General features: G+C 38.0%; 1 protein-coding gene across 1 annotated transcript; it reads right to left on the bottom strand.

Annotated features, from left to right (window-relative positions):
* Window positions 1-9093: 9093 nt before the first annotated feature.
* Window positions 9094-21788, bottom strand: LOC131432268 (phagocyte signaling-impaired protein). The gene is made up of 8 exons (XM_058598429.1): window positions 21563-21788; window positions 20477-21194; window positions 20298-20418; window positions 19962-20234; window positions 19691-19886; window positions 18464-19623; window positions 9338-9554; window positions 9094-9277 (listed from the first exon to the last, which is right to left on the bottom strand). Exons 1-8 carry the CDS (start codon window positions 21612-21614, stop codon window positions 9099-9101), a joined length of 2916 nt encoding a protein of 971 aa, XP_058454412.1. The 5' UTR covers window positions 21615-21788; the 3' UTR covers window positions 9094-9098.
* Window positions 21789-22371: the final 583 nt, after the last annotated feature.

Genomic DNA, 22371 nt, shown 5'->3' with positions numbered 1-22371 from the left:
ATATAACTGAAAATAAAATGATCTACCTACAAGATCAACTTTTTCAAATGATCATCCAAATGAATTCGACTTCATCACTTTTTGAAGCATTTCAAATCGGATGGAAATTTGCAAATAATATTATAATGAATTTAAAATTTAACAGTGATGTTAAATAATTATTTGAATATTTTAAATTGGAATGCTCGATCTTTGAAATCGAGTGAAGATGAATTTTATAATTTTCTCAAAGTTCACAAAATTCATATTGCCATTGTGACAGAAACTTTTCTTAAACCAAATGTAAAATTGAAAAGTAATCCACATTATGTGGTTCATCGATTTGACAGGTTTACTGGAATGGGTGGTGGAGTTGCCATTTTTGTCCAACAGCAAATTAAACATCGAATTTTACCTTCTTTCAATACTAAAGTTATTGAAAGCTTGGGAATCGAAGTTGAAACCATTCATGGAATTTATTTCATCGCTGGAGCATATTTGCCATTCCAATGCACCGGCGAACAATTAAATTTCTTTAAAGGCGATTTGCAAAAACTTACAAGATATCGATCGAAATTTTTCGTAATAGGGGACTTAAATGCTAAGCATGTCCAGTGGAATTGTAGGCAAAATAACAGTAATGGTAAAATACTTCATAATCAACTCTCAGCTGGTTACTTTACAGTTCTTCATCCCAGTAATCCTACTTGTTTCTCTTCCGTGAAAAACCCGTCTACAATTGATCTGGTTCTAACAGATCAAAGTCACATTTGTAGTGAACCGATTACTCATGCTGATTTTGACTCAGATCATCTTCCTGTAACATTCAGAGTTTCCAACGAAGCTATAATTAATCCAATTAGTTCTATTTTCAACTATCATAGAGCTAATTGGTTGGATTACAGATCTCACATTGAAAATCATGTGGATCATGAAACTATTTTAGAAAATTCTGCGGATATCGACACAGCAATTGATAATTTGAATCATTATATTATCGAAGCTAGAAATCTTTCAGTTCCCAAAGCTCAAACTAAATAAAATTCTCCTATCATCGATGACAATCTTCAACTGCTCATTCGGTTGAAGAATGTTCGTCGACGACAATATCAACGTTCTCGTGATCCTGCTATGAAAAACATAGTTAAGGATTTACAAAAAGAAATTAAACATAGATTTACTCTTTTGCGAAATGAAAATTTCGCTAAAGAAGTTGAACAAATTAAACCATATTCTAAACCTTTCTGGAAACTTTCTAAGGTTCTTAAGAAACCTCAGAAACCTATTCCTGCTCTCAAGGAAGGAAATCAAATACTTCTTACAAATGGCGAAAAAGCTCAAAAACTTGCTCAGCAGTTCGAGAGTGTCCACAATTTTAATTTGAACGTTGTGAGTCCTATTGAAAATGAAGTCTCACTGAAATATGATCATATTTCAACCCAAGTGTTATCACACGATGACATTATTGAGACGAATTTTGATGAAATTAAATCAATTATTAGAAAACTTAAAAACATGAAGGCTCCTGGTAATGATGAAATTTTTAATATTCTTATTAAAAATCTTCCCGATGTTGCCTTGAGACTCCTGGTTAAAATTTTCAACAAGTGTTTTTCATTAGCTTACTTCCCAAAAAGATGGAAAAACGCTAAAGTAATTCCTATCCTAAAACCTGATAAAAACCCAGCAGAAACATCAAGTTATCGCCCAATTAGCTTACTTTCTTCTATCAGTAAACTTTTTGAAAAAATTATCTTGTTAAGAATGATGACTCATATAAATGAGAATTCAATTTTTTTACCAGAGCAGTTTGGATTTCGTCATGAACATTCAACTACTCATCAACTTGTCAGAGTAACGAACATGATAAAATCAAATAAATCTTCTGGGTTATCCACTGGAGTTGCTCTTCTAGACATAGAAAAAGCATTCGACAGTGTTTGGCACAAAGGTTTAATAGCAAAAATGTCTGATTTCCAGTTTCCTATTTATTTGATCAAAATGATTAAAAATTATTTAACTGATCGTACTCTTCAGGTTAGCTATCAGAATTGTAAATCTGAATTGCTACCCGTACGAGCCGGTGTTCCGCAGGGTTCGAGTGTAGCTCCAATCTTGTATAATATTTTCACTTCTGATCTTCCAAATCTACCCGTTGGTTGTCAGAAATCGCTATTCTGTGACGACACAAGTCTGTTAGCCACAGGTAGAAATCTAAGAGTGATCTGCAGTCGCCTACAAAGAAGTTTAAATATTTTCAGTGATTATCTGTCAAAATGGAAAATTAAACCAAATGCAGCAAAAACGCAATTAATTATCTTTCCTCACAAGCCAAGAGCTTCTTTTCTTAAACCAAACAATAATCACATTCTCAAATTGAATGGCTTGGAATTGACATGGTCTGATCAAGCTAAATACTTAGGTTTAACGTATGACAAAAAACTCACTTTCAAGGATCACATTGAAGGAATCCAGGCAAAGTGTAATAAATATATTAAATGTTTATATCCTCTTATAAACAGAAATTCTAAGCTCTGTCTAAAAAACAAATTGTTAATTTATAAACAAATTTTCAGACCAGCCATGCTTTATGCGGTACCAATTTGGTCAAGCTGTTGTTCCACCAGGAAGAAAACGCTTCAAAGGATTCAGAATAAAATTCTGAAAATGATTCTGAAGCGTCCTCCCTGGTTTAGTACAAATGAGTTACACAGACTCACAAATATAGAACCATTAGATGTAATGTCACATAATATTATAAGCAAATTCCGACAAAAATCGATGCAATCTTCAATTGAATCGATTCGCTCTCTGTATTAGTTAGTAAGTTAGTATATAAGTTCCTTTTCCCCATTACACAATACAAGTAGGTTTAGAATTTTCCCTACACAAAAATCTCAGAATTGCGGAAGCAAATGATGTCTTCATGGTAATAACCAAATCATATATATATATATATATATATATATATATATATATATATATATATATATATATATATATATATATATATATATATATATATATATATATATATATATATATATATATATATATATAACAGGGCTGAAAAGTCACCACTTGTGGCTGAACACCCAATTTAAATCTTAATAATTTAATTTTAACTCATATTCCAATAAATAGTTATTTAAAAAAAAAAAATAAATAAATAAAAAAAAAAAAAAAAGTAAACTAAGAGAAACTGTTACTTGCTCTTACGGTTAGTTGAAAAATCAACCAATCAAATTTAAACTTAAAATGACTCAATTAGAAGTACCACGACAAATGGGGGTTTCTTTTTGTTTATTTTTCTCGGACGATTTACCTAATTGATTTTCTGCTTGACGCCTTACTCTTAGCAAAACCTAAGTTAAAACCACAAGTTTTCTATTTATATTGGAAACATTCAAGAAACTTCAGTAATGACTCATAATAAAATAATACTCTCATTTGCAGTTAGGCCCTTTTGTCGAGGGAATATCGAATTGCTTGTACACATACACGTGGAGAAAAAAATTGTGAAAATAACTAAATTTGGGTTCACGCAAGGACTTTTTCTAATTGAAATAGGGCAAAAGAAAATCTGGTTTAATATAGGGTAACAGAGGTATTTTGGCCACTTCATAAATTTTGGCCCACCTATCAAACTTTATGGATTTAACAGATTTTAAGTAACCCATGTAGCATCAATTTGAAGCTAATCACATTAAATTACCTATTGCGGAAGGAGTTTTCAAAGATATTACAACATTTGGTACTGTAAATTCAATTCGATGAATTAGTTTAAAATGAACGAACTCTAGTTAAAGTTAATAATTCTAGCGCTTTAAATTTACAAACATTTTAGTTGAAATAAATTAACTTAAATTTGGTTAATTAACGGTTTTGTTTGTTATAACCAATTTTTTTGTTTGTTTTTAAGAACAAAATGATATCTTACAAACTAATTACTTTTATTTCGATTTATATTCGTTTTCAAATTGTTATTAACCAAGCTGTCGATTAGTATTGCAAATTTTCAAAACATTTAGCCTCTTAGTCGCGAAATGTGTACGTCCATGTGAGAGGTCGTTCATAAACCACGTAGACCGAAATGATCTCATGATCACGACAACTCAAAGTTACATAACTTTCAAACTTTGTTTTAAGAAATGTGATTTAGTATTAGTAGTTAGTATATTTAGGAACAAAACTTGGTTGGTTTAGTGAGCAAAAAAAAGTTCGATTTGACGAACCAAATAAAGTTCATAAGAATTGATTTGCCGCCCCTAAAATCGTTGCGCCCAGGGCGAACGCCCGCTTGGTCTCACCCCGCGTTGTTTTATTAAAATGAAGCGCTAATTTTGAATGCGGATATGAACAGTTTTTATTCAAAGTATTAATTATTGCTTTCCACACATCTTGACCACCTTTCTGGCAATTTGTGGAGAGCACGCCAATAGAAATAGATAATTTGTTGTCTGTAGTGATTAGTATTAACAGTTTCACCATATTTTCGAACCCTCATTCAGATCCCATAAAACTCAGAGCGTTGTTTTCCCATATGTCTTTCATTCAATTCATGTCGCACTCATTTTCCACACTTTTGAACTTTGCCCATATTTTTTAAACGATCTAAATTTGTATGTTGTGCAGCATTCAATAATATTGCTTGTAATACGGCGTCTTCAAAGTTGTTTTTTCTACCCTTGTGGCACGATTTTCATCTGCATACAATTGGCTTGAAGCCGAAAATTTTGGTTCTTTGGTTCTAATTCGCTGTCAAATGCTGTGTTTAAGCAGTATTCACACGTTCACATTTTTCTTCATGCGGTTGCACCAAAGATGCCATTTATACAGATTTTTAATACGCATACAGATTTAATACAGAGTACAGATTGTATACAGATTTTCTAAATTTTATACAGGTGTCACAAGAAAGAAAAAATTAAACTATTTCGCCTGAGCTATCTGTTAGTTTCTATTTCTTCGCGTTTCGTTTTTGGCTTGTCAGTGCTTAAAGCAGTTCAAACTGAACTGCCATCTCGCGCCTGGCAGTTCAAATTATACCGCTAAGCTTACGCAAAGTTTGCACTATTTATGCAACCCTCAAATAATATTGCAAAGCAAAACAAAGTCTTGGCATTACATTCCTTTCGTGGAACTTGGCCATTCTGTTTCAACAGACTTCGCAGCCGATTCTTAGCGTACAGAATCATTGCATGGCTAGTACTATGGATCCTACTGACACTAAGAATCCTTCCAGGTCGAAGCTCGAACATACGACAACTGGCTTGTAAGACCAGCGTCCTATGCATTGAACCACCAACCCGGGCTAAGTGCACAGGAATATTCGAAATGACCGTTAAAATGATTAAAGATTCTAATTTGAGTGTCCTGTCTGTTAGTCTGTGATTGAGAGTCACTAGATGATTACATGGTATTGCGAAAAAAGATGTTTTCTTCAGAGACAGGACTCGAGCAAGTAAACCTACTAACAATTTTACTGTTATGGTATGCGAAGAAGTAAAGTAAGTAAGTAAGCTATGCGATTAAATACATCTTATGAAACAATTCAACTGAACAGAGCATTGTAAGACAACCAGAGATCAGCGGAGAGAAAAATCGTAGATCTGGCAACAACATAAACATAACATGCACAAGTGCCATATTATTTCTGACGTCTCAGGCGTAAACGAGTGACGGCTTATTACTGGCCTTTGCAAAACGTGAACATTTAAGTGTTTTGTTGGTTTGTGCAAAAAGCACATATTTTGTTTCTATTTCTTCGCGTTTCGCCTTCGATGCGTCAGTGCTTAAAGCATTTCACAGTTTTTGAACAAATCAACAAAACCCCTAAATGTATTTATTAGTATTTGATTGCAGTGACGAGATAAACAATTATTAATCAACGGACAAATAACACATTGAAATGGAGATTCATGCAGATGATGAAAACTAAAATACATTTATAATTTGGAACCAATTTGAACTGATATTCAAGGAAGTCATGGCATCATGAAACTTTGTTGTTGTATGACTTGACTTGACTATTTAATTTCGTCGATGAATTGTGAGCGCAGCAATGACTTACGAAGAAATGAAGAATGAATGCTCAATAAATCTGTTATTCTTTAATCATAATCTATTGGAATAACATCTTTTAGCATTATTTTATTGTAGAAATTTAATTTTATTAGCGAATGCAGATAAATACAGATTTTTTATGCAAAGCAATACAGATTTTCTTTGAAAATATCTGGCATCTCTGGGATGCATCAACATAAGGAAACGATGTCGGTGGAATATAATCAAACTATAATAAACCACAATTCTCGGTTAATATTTCAAAAGGGCGTATAAGCAAGTGACAGTTTCTCTTTAATCACTCTTTCTTTCGATTATTGTGATGTGATTAAAAAGATTTTCTTTGATATCACTATTCTGTTTGAAAGTCGAAAGTTTCGGGTATCATTTCATGCAAAGAGTTGAGTGATAAACGTGGAAACCGCTTGATAATTAATAGAAGAGAAAGTAAACAAAGAGAAACTGTCACTTGCTTATACGCCCTTTTGAAAAATTAACCGAGAATTTCTCTCCGCTGATCACTGGTTGTCTTACAATGCTCTGTTCAGTTGAATTGTTTCATAAGATTTATTTAATCGCATAGCTTACTTACTTACTTTACTTCTTCGCATACCACAACAGTAAAATTGTTAGTAGGTTTACAAGCTCGAGTCCTGTCTCTGAAGAAATATCTTTTTCGCAATACCCTTTAATCATCTAGCGACTCTCAATCACAGACTAACAGACAGGACACTCAAATTAGATTCTTTAACCATTTTAACGGTCATTTCGAATATTCCTTTAGTTGGGACAGTACTCACATATGTCACGATGGCGCCACGTTACCCTATTAAAAACATCCTGTCTGTCATCTAGACAGTGTTTATTTTTTCATTTACATACAGAGTTGCCATTTATACAGATTTACCTGTAATATATTGATTTGTATACGTGGTATACGTCTATGCGAATTTCATGCAGGATAAAGATTTAATTGCCAAAACTATACACAGAATTGTGCCTACTTCTCATCCTCCAACGCAATACAAAATCGAACCCGTTTTGTTACAATATTTACACTTAATTTCGAGTGAAAATTACCAACACAATCAAAAATAGTTTAATATATTATCAACGTAATCCAACAATTTATTGTGACGATTCATTTTCAAATATTATGATGAAATCAGGCATCCCTGCAAGCAGCTGATCGGTGTTGACAAACGAGGGGACACCAACTAGTAAAAAAAACTTTTTACTTTTTTTTTTATTCATGACTTCTGGTCAGTCAGTAATTTTTACTTTTTTCGGTATTTTAACGATATCAAACTAACTAGAGATTATAAGAGGAGAAAGAATATGAAATCATAGAGCCATAGTACTCAAGGAAGAGCAAGGATGTGAAGAATAAAGTGCGGAAAAGTGAGACGTGACAAGGGTCATTTAAGTAAGCAGAAGGCTTCTCGTATCTAAACTTTTACCTTCTACCAGAGGAGTCGAACTTAGGCATCTTAAAGATACGAGTCATCCGAGTCTCTGATATGTCAGAAAGTAAAGGCAAAGGTCGTTTGCCATTAACTGTCCGAACCGTTAAAATACCGAAAATAGTAAAAAAAAACTTTTACATAATACAAGAGGTGTACCGATAGTAAATAGTTCGCGCAGTACAATATAGGTGGAACTAGTACATTACGAAAAATTATTTTTAATAAGAATTTACTTAAACTGTCATGTCTGTTAATCTGTGTCTCAATCTCTCTTACATTGAGTATTGATCACAATTTAAGCTTCGGTAATAGTTACTTATCATGACATCAAATTAAATCATATGAATCTTCGAGAGAGTTACTGGGGCAGAGCAAATTGTTTGTAAGTTGTTGCCTCTGTTTAGTCTTGAGGATCATGAACAGTGTCGAATACATAAATTAATAAAAGAAATTTATTACTTACCCTTTTTTGTGCACACTTCGTGCGTGGTACTGATACGATTTTTCTTCAATGACTGTTTTTTTTATTTCTAAAATTCTAAATTGCCCTTTCAGAATCTTCAAACTAGGAACGAATGATGGTTTGTGTCATTGAATACGAATGTAAATTTTGTTACCAGTAATTTATTCAGCAATTTTGTCGAAAAAAATCGGTAGCTCTTAAACAGTGATCGGATTTATGTGAATGTATTTTCTACAGTATGAAAGTACAGACTTAGAAAATCTGAATTTGTTGCAATCGTAGGTGATTCTGAAACGGGATAAATACGGCAACTGTTGTATCAAATCACAGTAGAAATGCTTTTGCATTATATGTTATAAATTATTCTGTTCCATGCCGAAGCAAACCAGTTGAATAATGCAGTTGTAATCGGTGTCCGTTATGATAGAGTATCAGAAAGCTAATCGCTGTGGCAGTGGGCAAACTTGAAGAGGTGTACGGGCATAGGCTCGGATATGCGACAATGCGGATTGGTATATGACCTTCCAGATATTTTGCATGTGTAGCGCAACAGCGTTACTACAAAGATTCCCAAAAGGAGCAAGATTCGTCATTTCTAAATTTGTTTCACGTTTTACATAATAACTTCCGCTTTGAAAACATTTTCCCGTCACAAAGTTTAATCTCCCCAACCGGAATCTTGTTCACTTTGGTTATCTTTGGTTCTGAGTGTAAGTGGCTTCCTACAATTTTCTAGCGGTCGATTGTTTTGATTGCTGTCTGCTCGTTGAAATTTCGCAATATTTAACACCTGTCATGCTCCAGGTTACTAAAATTGCTTATGGAACAACAGGTATAACAATAATGCTCACTCGAATAGAGTTTGTAGTCTTACAGATCACACATCATCATTACGAAAGAATAACTTAGATTTCCTTATAGATGAACAAAACTAAAAAAATGTGTGCAATGAATGACGATGCCATTCGTGACATACGTCCTCTAAAACTACATAAACTCTATAACCTAGCAGTCACCTTCTTCCTTCTCGAATTGTGTTTTTTTTTCTTCTATTCAGTCGATCATTTCAAATCTAAATATTTCCGGCAGCTTTAACAACCTAAGCAGTACGACATTCAATCGCATTAAATTGATTTATTGATCAATTTCAGTTTGTCTTTTAACAACTTTCTCAGTTCCCTAATTTCGCCCGAATGGCTTTCCATGAGTTTTAGCTGTACACCACTTTCACACTTGGCGCCAAGTGACATCTGTTCGAGGGCTGCAGCTAAGGAATCGGATAACAGCGGGAGCTCCCAGGTAGCTGTACAGGACAGAGGGCGGATCAGTTGATTAGTACAAAAAAGCAGCAAATGATACTCACATAGCACCGTGTCGCATTCGATTATGTTGTGTTTGAGTAGTCGCAGTATATCCGATATCAGAAGCAAACGATTTTTGTCCGTCATCACCGTCACCGCACTCTCGTGATTGTTCTGTTCTGCGTCCTTTTTCTTAACCTTACGCGTAGGTTGCAGCGCCGGCGCCTGTGAGTATTTGTCGTAGCATACGGTCAGTACGAATAGCACCAAACAGATAATCTGCGGGAGCAGAGATAATAGAGATTGTACTTTTTTTTTGCTTTGCTAAAAAAATTATTTATTGGAATATGAATTAGTTTTACATTGTTAAGTCAAAAATTGTGCCATGTCTGCCATGTTATAACATCATTTGCTTGCAGATTGTGAACCGTCATGTCACGTAGAATTAATGAGAGGAACTTACTACAAACAGCGAATCGATATAATTGAAGATGAATATGTCAAATTTGACAGACATTGCCCATGTTAGTGCGGATACTACACTTTGATGAACGGAAGAAAAGCAAACTCTTAATCAAATCTTATCTCTTTTGCAGTATTTGACCATATGGTAACCGAATACAATTCTCTTTGCTGCATGTAGGAGCCGCAAACGGTGTGGACAAGATCGTCCAAAATCTGCACACCTAGTAGTTTGTTTGCATGACAAATGCAGAACTCTACTAGATTGCGTTGTAGAATGTTTAGTAATTTTTCAGACATTCGTTTGTAGGCTAGCTGGTGGTTTAGATTGAATTACGCAGTCGTTCGATAGGAAAAAGCGTGTTTAATGAATAACAATGTTTATTACGTGTTGTCTCTGTGTCTTGTGACTAGGAAGTGATGACCGGATGTGTCGCTCGTACACGCAAAATATAACTTAACAAAATAAAAGAGTTTGTCGATGTTAGGTAGACGGTAGATCCCTTAAAGAATATTTCTAACTGCTACACGTTATTTTCTGTCGTAGTAGTCGGTAATACCGCGTCGCTAAGAACTTTGTTATTTTCAATAAACAATCATTCCACTGTTATATTTCAAACCAACCAGGCGGTTTTACCTATAACTCTGCAATTGGTTATGGGCCCAGAAGGCCTAACCTGAAGAAAAGATAAAAATGTCCTTTGCAAGAAGTCCTGTTCGGCAAGGAGATGGAAATTCAACCGGCGTTAGGGGTGAAGCAGGAAATGCTCGAGTCACCAGAAGTTTCGTCGCGCTGCCAACCATTGAAAAGCTGAAAGGACGGGAAAATTATGCGACATGGGCATTTGCGATGCGGATGGTCCTGATCCGCGAAGGAAGCTGGTCTGCGGTTGATGGCGACGGCACCGGTGTTCCTGAGGACGTGAAGCTCCAAGCTTTAGCCACGATCTGCCTAAGTATGGAGAGCTATAACTACAGCTTAGTTCAAGATAATGCAATAACGGCAAAAGAAGCATGGAACAAGCTGAAATCCGCATTTCAGGATAGTGGATTGACCCGCAAAATTGGCTTGCTGAGAAAGTTTACTTCGGTGCGGCTGATCAATTGTTCCAGTTTTTTTTTTTTTTTTTTTTAAATAACTATTTATTGGAATATGAGTTAAAATTAAATTATTAAGATTTAAATTGGGTGTTCAGCCACAAGTGGTGACTTTTCAGCCCTGTTATATATATATGATTTGGTTATTACCATGAAGACATCATTTGCTTCCGCAATTCTGAGATTTTTGTGTAGGGAAAATTCTAAACCTACTTGTATTGTGTAATGGGGAAAAGGAACTTATATACTAACTTACTAACTAATACAGAGAGCGAATCGATTCAATTGAAGATTGCATCGATTTTTGTCGGAATTTGCTTATAATATTATGTGACATTACATCTAATGGTTCTATATTTGTGAGTCTGTGTAACTCATTTGTACTAAACCAGGGAGGACGCTTCAGAATCATTTTCAGAATTTTATTCTGAATCCTTTGAAGCGTTTTCTTCCTGGTGGAACAACAGCTTGACCAAATTGGTACCGCATAAAGCATGGCTGGTCTGAAAATTTGTTTATAAATTAACAATTTGTTTTTTAGACAGAGCTTAGAATTTCTGTTTATAAGAGGATATAAACATTTAATATATTTATTACACTTTGCCTGGATTCCTTCAATGTGATCCTTGAAAGTGAGTTTTTTGTCATACGTTAAACCTAAGTATTTAGCTTGATCAGACCATGTCAATTCCAAGCCATTCAATTTGAGAATGTGATTATTGTTTGGTTTAAGAAAAGAAGCTCTTGGCTTGTGAGGAAAGATAATTAATTGCGTTTTTGCTGCATTTGGTTTAATTTTCCATTTTGACAGATAATCACTGAAAATATTTAAACTTCTTTGTAGGCGACTGCAGATCACTCTTAGATTTCTACCTGTGGCTAACAGACTTGTGTCGTCACAGAATAGCGATTTCTGACAACCAACGGGAAGATTTGGAAGATCAGAAGTGAAAATATTATACAAGATTGGAGCTACACTCGAACCCTGCGGAACACCGGCTCGTACGGGTAGCAATTCAGATTTACAATTCTGATAGCTAACCTGAAGAGTACGATCAGTTAAATAATTTTGAATTATTTTGATCAAATAAATAGGAAACTGGAAATCAGACATTTTTGCTATTAAACCTTTGTGCCAAACACTGTCGAATGCTTTTTCTATGTCTAGAAGAGCAACTCCAGTGGATAACCCAGAAGATTTATTTGATTTTATCATGTTCGTTACTCTGACAAGTTGATGAGTAGTTGAATGTTCATGACGAAATCCAAACTGCTCTGGTAAAAAAATTGAATTCTCATTTATATGAGTCATCATTCTTAACAAGATAATTTTTTCAAAAAGTTTACTGATAGAAGAAAGTAAGCTAATTGGGCGATAACTTGATGTTTCTGCTGGGTTTTTATCAGGTTTTAGGATAGGAATTACTTTAGCGTTTTTCCATCTTTTTGGGAAGTAAGCTAATGAAAAACACTTGTTGAAAATTTTAACCAGGAGTCTCAAGGCAACATCGGGAAGATTTTTAATAAGAATATTAAAAATTCCATCATTACCAGGAGCCTTCATGTTTTTGAGTTTCCTAATAATTGATTTAATTTCATCAAAATTCGTCTCAATAATGTCATCGTGTGATAACACTTGGGTTGAAATATGATCATACTTCAGTGAGACTTCATTTTCAATAGGACTCACAACGTTTAAATTAAAATTGTGGACACTCTCGAACTGCTGAGCTAGCTTTTGAGCTTTTTCACCATTTGTAAGAAGTATTTGATTTCCTTCCTTGAGAGCAGGAATTGGTTTCTGAGGTTTCTTAAGAACCTTAGAAAGTTTCCAGAAAGGTTTAGAATATGGTTTAATTTGTTCAACTTCTTTAGCGAAATTTTCATTTCGCAAAAGAGTAAATCTATGTTTAATTTCTTTTTGTAAATCCTTAACTATGTTTTTCATAGCAGGATCACGAGAACGTTGATATTGTCGTCGACGAACATTCTTCAACCGAATAAGCAGTTGAAGATTGTCATCGATGATAGGAGAATTTAATTTAGTTTGAGCTTTGGAATTGTTCCAGTGTTGAAGAGTATGTTGACGAGCTGATGAGCACGAGTCACAAGCTTGCATCCGTTGGCTTCAAGGTAGACGATTCGTGGCTCGCAGCGATTTTATTAATGGGTCTACCGGAGCAGTACGAGCACATGATCATGAAACTAGAAGCTTCCGGGGCTGCATTGACAGCTTATGCGGTGAAAGCAAAGATTTTGCAAGATGTGAAACTGGATCGTGGTCCGGTCAACAGTAACACAGAAGGTGCGCTGTACAGCAAAACTAACCTTTACAAATCTCATGAATCAAAAATAGTTAGCAAAACTGAGAAGCTTTGCTACATTTGCGAAAAACCGGGACATTTTGCAGCCAAGTGTCCTCAAGCTAAGAAGACATCGAAGGTATCCAAGCCCAAAGGATTGTGCAGCATATTCGCGATCGGAGATGTGAAAACCGATGGATGGTATTTTGATTCCGGTGCCACTAGTCACATGGCAACCAACCCTTCTCTGATGCGATTGTCATGAACCATGATGTCGGAACAGCAAATAACAGCAACATGAAGGCGATTGCTATAGGTACGGTAACGTTGGAGACACAACACGGACGAGTGGAGGCATCCAACGTATTGAAAATTCCAGACCTGGCCACAAATTTGCTTTCGGTAAGCACAATTTGCAATCGAGGTAATAAAGTGGTGTTCACGGCGGATAAGTACGAAGTCTGGGACAGTAGCGGCGAGTTGATTGTTACAGGTGTTCAAAAAGGAGGCTTGTACTGTGTCACCTTTGATATTTCCTCACCTTTGTTGATGATGCTAGCAAAAACATAGCGGTATTCTTTCTCGAGAAGAAAAGCCAAATATTGGAAGCATTCCTAAGATTCAAGGCCAGTGCTGAACGATAAACCAGTAAGAAGCTGAAGACGCGGACGGATAATGGAAAGGAGTACATCAATGATGGCTTTCGTCGAGTTTTGGAGCGCGATGGCATACGGCACCAAACCACATGTCCTTATACGCCGCAGCAGAATGGTGTTGCAGAGCGGATAAATCGGACATTGGTTGAAAAAGGACGATGCATGCTGAATGATGCAAAGCTCGAGAAGAAATTTTGGGCGGAGGCTATTTCAATTGCTGCTTACATAGTGAATCGATGTCCAACAAGACCACTAAAGTCAGTTCGCTCGTACATCTCATCCAAGTCAGTCGATATAACAAAACCGCTTACGTTCGGGACAGAAGATACCAAGTACAGTATTGTGTAGTGAACAATAGAACGACCTCGACATGAGTGAACCAAACGAACAAAAGCTACCGCCGACACGAAAGAATACAATTGTTGTTGACTTCAGGCAGTGCAAAATTCGACCTTGGGGACGGGTGTAGTGTGATGGGTAAGTCGATGCCTTTCACGCAGCCCGCCTGGGTTCGATTCCCAACCCCGCACATAGGGTCAGAAAGTTTTTCTGGCCCGAAGAGGCGAATGACCTTAAGGTTAAAACCTCTTTAATCGAAACAAAAAAAAATTCGACCTTCGATACGAGAACTTGAAGGTTTGCTTAAGGAGCAAATGCATCGATAACAATGTGCACTATGTGGAGCACGAGAACATTAAGTACAACATTCCAGTATATATGGAAGATAGTGCTATAGAAGTGCATGTGCGTGTGCATGATCTTCCCTCAAGCGTCACCGATTCATATATTCGCAAAACTATGTCCCTATGAGAGATTCTCTCTATAGAAAAAGAAAAGTGGAAGAATTTTTTCCCCGGTATTCTAATTGCGTACGTTTATTACGCATACACTTGAAAAAGCCTATACCTTCTTATGTGATTTTCGGTCAAGATACAAGAATTCCGTGCAAATCACTTGTTACCTATGACAATCAGATGGCCACATGTCAATATTGCCAAAAAGCTGTTCACTACGGTAAGCCATGTGATAAACTGGACAAGGAGACCCCAACCAACCCCACTACACATGTAACAGCCACCAACAACAATGAAGCATCCCCTTCAACGAAACCATCAGTATCCCCTATGGAACAAAGTACACCAGCTGCAGTTAACAACTTACCCTCCAACCAACCAGCAACTGCAACCAATGTACAACAAGACGCATCTACAGCAACTCTCAACAAGCCCAAGACTACGATCCACAAGGAAAACGAAAATAAAACGGAAATCACACACAACACCGACGATGAAGCAATGAATGATGAGATAAGCCGCGGACGAAGGGACCCCCGATCCTCGTTGGATGGAAATGGAAACTCATCTCCCCCTAGAAAAAGGGTGACAACGAGATCCAATAGCAAAAAAAATAATTTAAGTAACAAAAATTTAAGCCAATCGGCCACGTAAAGTTTTTACGCAAAAAGGCCAGAATAAAAATTTTATTATAAAAAAAAAGATCACTAAAGAGCAAGACGCCCGAAGAGGTGTAGACTGGAAAAAAGCCAAACTTGAAACATTTGAAGGTGTTTGGATCCAGTGTGATGGTGCACGTTCCGAAATTAAAACGGAAGAAATTCGATCCGAAGGCAAGAAACTGCATTTTCGTCGGTTACTGTGAGGACACCAAAGGGTACAGAATCTTTGATGCTGAGAAAGGTGAGTTCCAGATCAGCCGAGATATTGTAGTTCTTGCGGAGGATGCGTCAAATAAAAGCGTTGTGTGCGACCAAGCTGTTGAACCGGTCGATTTCATCGAGTTACACTTCGAAGAGATTGTGATACCCGCTAACCCAGGTACTGATGGTGAGGAAGGATTGCAAGACGAAGCTTCTGCTCTTCCTACCAATGAGGGCGATAATTGTGACAATAATGGAGTTGCGCTTCCGCCACAATTCAATAGAACAGCTGATGTGCAGCAAGGGTTAAGGCGCGGTGGTCGGGAGCCTCGTATGCTGATTATATTAGCTTAGCGACATTTTCTGGTGAAACTGTTTCCCCTCAGCTGCCTCCTGATGCGATCGATTGGGACGAGATGGAAGAGCCCAAGACCTTTGATGAGTTTCTACACCGGCCGGACAGAGACCGTTGGATAGAAGCTATGAACAGCGAGTTGCAGTCATTGAGCCAACACGTTACGTGGGAACTTGTAGATCTACCCGAGGGACGTAAAGTGATTCGGAACAAATGGGTGTTCACCGCGAAGCGAGATTCAGACGGAAGAGTACAACGGTACAGGGCACGTCTCGTTGTTAAAGGTTGCTCACAAAGACCAGGTGTATTCTCCCGTGGTGCGACATGCGACGATTCGTTACCTCATGGCGGTGAAGTACGATTTGGATATCGATCAAATGGATGCTGTTACGGCGTTCTTGCAAAGAGAATTGAACGATGAGGAGATCTACATGTTGCAGCCGATAGGAATGGAACAACGAAGCGGAAAAGTGTGCAGATTAAAGTAAGCGCTTTATGGCTTGAAGCAACCCAGCCGAGTATGGAATACGAAGTTGGATGCCGTTCTGCAAAAGTTTGGTCTAATATAGTTCGTTCAACAGTAGATCTCTGTTTCTATTGGCTGATAAATAAAAAGATGATGTTCGTTACAATTTATGTTGACGATTTTCTGATCTTTACCAACGATAAAGTTCTGAAACAGAAATTGAAGGCGCATTTGAGCAAACTTTTCAAGATGAAGGATCTTGGAGAGGCGAAATACTGTTTGGGTATTCGAGTAACAAGAAAACGGGCGGAAGGAAAACTCTGGCTCGATCAACAAGCCTATATTGAAAGTATCATACGACGTTTTGGAATGGCGGATTCGAATCCAGTTGCGACTCCCGCTGACGCAAGTATGAGACTGGACAAATCCATGGGACCAAGAAATCAAGAGCAAATCGATGAAATGAAGAAGATACCGTTCAAAGAAGCTGTTGGGTGTCTTTCTTTCGCAGCTCAAGTTACTCGTCCGGATATTGCGGTGAATGCTGTAAGTCAATTCAGTGCTAATCCCGGACGACATCACTGGGAAGCGGCCAAGATAATAATTCGTTACCTGAAAGGAACTACTACGAAGAAGCTGGAATACTGGAACCAAGGATCAACAGAACTAATTGGATTTAGCGATGCCGATTGGGGAGGAGATCCAGACAAACGCAAGTCTACAACTGTGTATGTTTTTACGCTGCAAGGTGGAGCCATTTCGTGGAACGTAAAGAAGCAACCCACCGTAGCATTGTCATCGTGTGAGGCGGAGTACATGGCTTTGTCTCGGACAATTCAAGAAGCTATGTGGTGGAACGATCTACGATCGTCTACGATCGCAGTTGTTCGAAGAGCATCCGGTGGTGATAAACTGCGACAACCAATCTGCAATCAGCATCGCAAACAACGGATCGTACAATCCAAGAACGAAACATATTGGCATAAAGTACTACTTTGTCCATGATCTGTTGAACCAAGGATTAATCAAATTGAGTTATGTACCAACAACAGAGCAGCCAGCTGATGGACTAACAAAGGTAATGCCAACGCAAAAGCAAAGGAAGTTCTGTGAACTTATAGGAGTCGCGGATTAGGGAGGAGTGTCGTAGTAGTCGGTAATACCGCGTCGCTAAGAACTTTGTTCTTTTCAATAAGCAATCATTCCACTGTTATATTTCAAACCAACGCGGGTTTGACTTATAACTCTGCAATTGAACTTTCAAAGTTAAAGATATAACTAAACTAACTTTCAAAACAAATATCTTGTTGAAAAATAAAATTCATCTCGACTACTTATTAAGTATTTCTAGTAACAATAAGACATTTCGCGAATTATTTTAACTTTAAGTTAAAATTTGACAGTCAAGCAGTTAGCAGTTTGTCTTTATCAAAAATAAACCTGTTCGAGAATATGCTTATTTTTGGCATTTCGATAGTTATTTTTCGACATTGAAAAAAGGTATTGTAAAAAATTATAAGTTTAGACCTTGAGCAAAAATCATTCCTTTGTAATTTTTTTGTACTCTGAGTTAAAGAAAATACCATAATATGAAGTTTAAATACATTATCAAACGAGTTTAAGTTCTTCTGACGCTCTCAGTATACCACTTGTTATCATTTCATTTTCACTACAAAATTATTTCAAATAACTTTCCATCCGTCAAACTTTGAATTGTTTAGTTTTAACTAAACATTGTGAACAATTATTCGATAGTTATGTTAAATTACGCCACACAATATGTAGTTTCGATGTTGGGCTTAGTACTGTCACGATATTCACAAAAGGTTAACACAACTCCCCGACTATGTTTACAGTAACAACTTCTCGTTCTTCCTTTATGTAGGCCTTGGTGTTTTCTTCTTCCGTACCAGCACCTACCGAAGCGTAACGGGTTTGCAACATTTTGTATGACAGTTTGGAAGTTTTGATACTCATCGCCTTATAATTTCGGAACCTGAAATCGGATCTGGACGAAGTTTCTCAGTATCTTTTAATACACTGAGAGCTTTAATTTGAATCATGTTTTTAGAAAATCGGTTTAACCGTTGCTGAGAAATTGAAGTGAGATTTCGTTTTTGTAGCTTTTCTTCACTATAATTGGTGTGTCCGGAAGCAGAAACCGGGAACGGATTTAAAAGATCCAACCTACCTCGATAGAAGCGTTAACGGTGTCGTGCACCTGCTTTCGATTCCACAGCAAATCGCCCGACCTATTGTAATCACCGATTGAACTAGCAATTAGAGCAAACAATGCTTCAATGTCCTTTGTACAGCACTCGGCACTGGTTTGTATCTGTTCGTGCTTTTCCCCTTTCCACAGGAGCAGCAGAAAGTTAGCAAAATTCATGAACACACTTTCGTAAGGAACTCGAAGCACTAAATGCAACCGAGACGGCAATAAATTGACTAGAAATTTTCCACTCATGCACTTTCGATTCAATGTTCTAACGGAAGAGAATAAGCTCTTCCACTGCTGTAGCACACTATCGACAGTGCTGTAATCTTCTTCCGATGCTTTGGTGTGCAACTCAATAAGAGACGAAACCAATAGTAACATTCCCGATCGCAACTGAAGCAGTTCCAGTTCCTGCTTATAACTTTCCTCTCGACACTCTTCCCGGTGCTGCTCTACCGTTTTGGATTCGAGAATCTCCGCTAAGTTTTCGGTATTTTTCAATGCGTCTGTCGTTCCATCCGGTGGAAGAATTTTCGAGTAATCCACTACCGGATCCCAGTGAACGAAGATCGTCATGTCCCGGTTGTCGCTCAGTTCGTTCCACTTGATACGATCCTCGTGAGGTTTTATTCGCATCAATCGGTAAGCTGCGAGATTTTGCGCTAACGTGCCACTGAAACACACCATTTCCAGCAGAAGAGCTTCCACCGAAATCAGTGTAAAATGCAAACTGTTCGACAGTCGATCCCTGAAGTCCAGGAATTCGATCAACTTCGAAAACGATCCGAAATTGTACGACGTCTTAAGGAACTCTACGCTATTCTGGTGGTCGTTGACGAAAAAGTGAAGCGTCTGGTCGAACAGATGCTTGGCGAGCCCTGGGAAGCCACCATTGCACAGTTGGGCACAGTGCAGGTAGCCCAGCGAGTCCAGCTGGATGTGCTTAACGTCGAGAGATTCGTACACTCGATGAGCGGTTTCCACCAGACCCATTCGATGGTATAGCTGCAGGCATAGCAATTTACCGTGAAAGTTGTTAACACTGTTGGACAGTAAATGATGCAACAAGCAGAGGGCCTCCACCAACGGTTCCGAACGCTGCAACATCCAGGCGCGATCATACATAATGTGCACTGAAACAAAAGACGATGACACTTCATTTTATAGCGTAACCAAATTACCCCAAAAAAAAACACTCACCCGCTAACATGGCGTAAGGATCAGAAGGACCCATGTCGGTCGGTAACAGTCCTCTACCAAACGCGCTGTAACCGTGCTCGTAATGTAAGCTCAGTGCCGTGTAAAGAGCGGAAAGATGTTCTTCGCTCAGTGAGGCATGTGCTCCGCAGAATCGAGCAATCTGTAGCGAACAAATGTGTCGTTGCATGTGCTCTTTCTGTAATACCCAAAGAAAAAGAAATAATGAAATTAATAAATCGCCAACGCCAACTAATACGCATTCCACTCGTACACTGCTCGGTAACGTGACCGGATTGATGCGACATTCTTGCATCAGTTTGGCAGCAAATCCGGGTCGCTTCGCCGGATCAACGTATTCCAAAAACAATTTCAAATCGTTGGCGCAACAGGTCTTATCACCGAACAACCGGAAATAGTCCAACAGAAGGTCAGTCAAGTCGCCGAACAGCTGCTCCTTGTCGTAATTATTTTCCACCATCAGACGGTTCAATTCCAACCGGGCCAAGTAGGGTCCCCTATGTTTGCGTTGTTGAGACTCCATAATCTGCAATTTAGAGAGAAATAAACTTCGGTCACACACGCTCAATGAATCGTTCGAAGCACGTACACTACAGATAAACTCGTGACACATATCGGTCGTATGGTCTGCCTCTGGCGATTTGTCATCTATTTTGATTAGCTCGAATGTTGATTGAATATAATCCTGATAGTAGTCCCACCGGTCAGAACTGAAAAATAATAGTTTTAATTTAGAACTTCACTACTAAAAACCCATTATCCACATACTCATCAATCAACAATTCCTTCATCATCTTGTTCAACTCAACCCATTTGTTCAGTTTTTTCAGCAGGTCAATCTTGATCGAGTGGGGAGCACCCGGATATAGCTTCTGGCACACGGGTCCTTCGAGAAAATCAAGCATTTCCTGGTACTTTTTCTGGTGCTGCAAGATTTGAAGATACAACTGAACCTCCTGGGAAGCTTCCAACTTATTATCAGCGTTTAGCTTGTCCACCATTCTTTGCGCCAACGACAGCAGAAGCGAGGATTTTTGAGGATCTTTCGAATCCGGTCCACGCAGAGCCTGGAGTACAACACTCATCACCGCCCAAAAATAGAACGGATTACGTGGTTTCAGCTTGTACAGCTGCAGTGCCACCGTTTGCTGAGCTTTGAAATCGTTAACTCGCATGTGGGCGATGAACAACTGGGACAACAGTTCTTCATTGCCGGGATGTTGTCGGGAGGCACTGGCAAATAACTGACAGATCTTATCCAACTGATTCGTTTCCTTGTAGCACAGTGTCATCACATGTAGAGTGGTTGACTCCGTAGGCGTTTCCTGCTCCAATGCTCGAATCAATGTGGCACTATCTTCATCGCGACCCAACCGAATGTATGCCCAAGCTTTCAAAGCTCTGCCACATTGAATGGTCGGGTTCCTCTTCAGCACCTTTTCCACATCTTGTAAGGCCTTTTTGTAGTTGCCGATCTCGATGGATTCTAGAAGAGATCAGTTTTATGTAATCAATTTGTATTCTAACACCTATTATCGAACAAAGTAACGCAACAACACTGTTAGCACATATCCATAGCCGAATGGCAACTTTGTCATTCGAGTCGTCTATCTCCATCGCTCCTGCATAGCAGTGCCGCTTACGTATGAATGAAATAAACAATAACCTAATTGATCTTTGAAAACAGAAAATTATCGTAACCCAAAAATAATCGAAAACCGAACAACTTTATTACAGATCACATCTTAGATCAGAGATGAATTCTATCTTTGCGCCAACGAAAAAACTTCTTAATTTATGACTTGGAAATTACCTGCCGAGTCTTACGCTACCATCCAATCTATTTTTACTCACCGAATATAGGCCGAAGCCTTCGTTCTACCACGAGCTCCACGTTCTGTTGCATTACGTTCGAATGCTGCCAGTTCAATATTGGATCCGAAATCTAAACCCAGTCGCTTGGCGGATTCCGGAACAAAATCTTCCGCTTGGATCGGCTTGCGTAAAAAGAAATGGAAACGAATTTCACCGAAATTTGCTAACACAATTCGCACACGACCGATTGGCACCGTCGCAGGATTTTGACGTTTCGAAGCGATAAATGAAATATGCACATGAGTGCCTCAACGGCCAAATAGTCTAAAAAAATATTTGAGCACGCAGAAAAATATGATCATTTTTATTTAAAAATATTTGGTATTAACAAGTGATTTTTCAACCTCTTGAGATCCCATACTTTGTGAGCAGCAACTAACTAAACTTTAACTCGTCAAAACTAACTATTGAGGATTCTATGCTCGGTGAAAAACGAACGGCGACCAGTAACAAAACCGCTTACGTTCGGGACAGAAGATACCAAGTACAGTATTGTGTAATGAACAATAGAACGACCTCGACATGAGTGAACCAAACGAACAAAAGCTACCGCCGACACGAAAGAATACAATTGTTGTTGACTTCAGGCAGTGCGAAATTCGACCTTCGATACGAGAACTTGAAGGTTTGCTTAAGGAGCAAATGCATCTTGACATTAAACGTGTGCATTTACTTCAATGTAATAAGACGAATAATGTTCCAGTACATCCAGTTTTATAAAGAGTTGTGTTACGGCGCAACGATCCAACAGATTAATAGCTGCCGCGCTGCAAGTGAGTTAGACATTG

This window comes from Malaya genurostris, chromosome 2 (genome assembly GCF_030247185.1).
Source record: "Malaya genurostris strain Urasoe2022 chromosome 2, Malgen_1.1, whole genome shotgun sequence".
Lineage (NCBI taxonomy): Eukaryota > Metazoa > Arthropoda > Insecta > Diptera > Culicidae > Malaya > Malaya genurostris.
The sequence above is the reverse complement of the archived record's forward strand: the minus strand, read 5'-3'. Positions and strand labels throughout refer to the sequence as shown.

Excerpts from the sequence above, each read along its gene's own strand:
- LOC131432268 (XM_058598429.1), bottom strand. The coding sequence starts at position 21,614 with ATGCAACAGAACGTGGAGCTCGTGGTAGAACGAAGGCTTCGGCCTATA. Across the intron at positions 20,419-20,476 it reads AAGGAATTGTTGATTGATGA|TTCTGACCGGTGGGACTACT; the intron begins GTATGTGGATAA and ends ATTATTTTTCAG. Across the intron at positions 9,278-9,337 it reads CGAATGCGACACGGTGCTAT|CTACCTGGGAGCTCCCGCTG; the intron begins GTGAGTATCATT and ends TGTCCTGTACAG.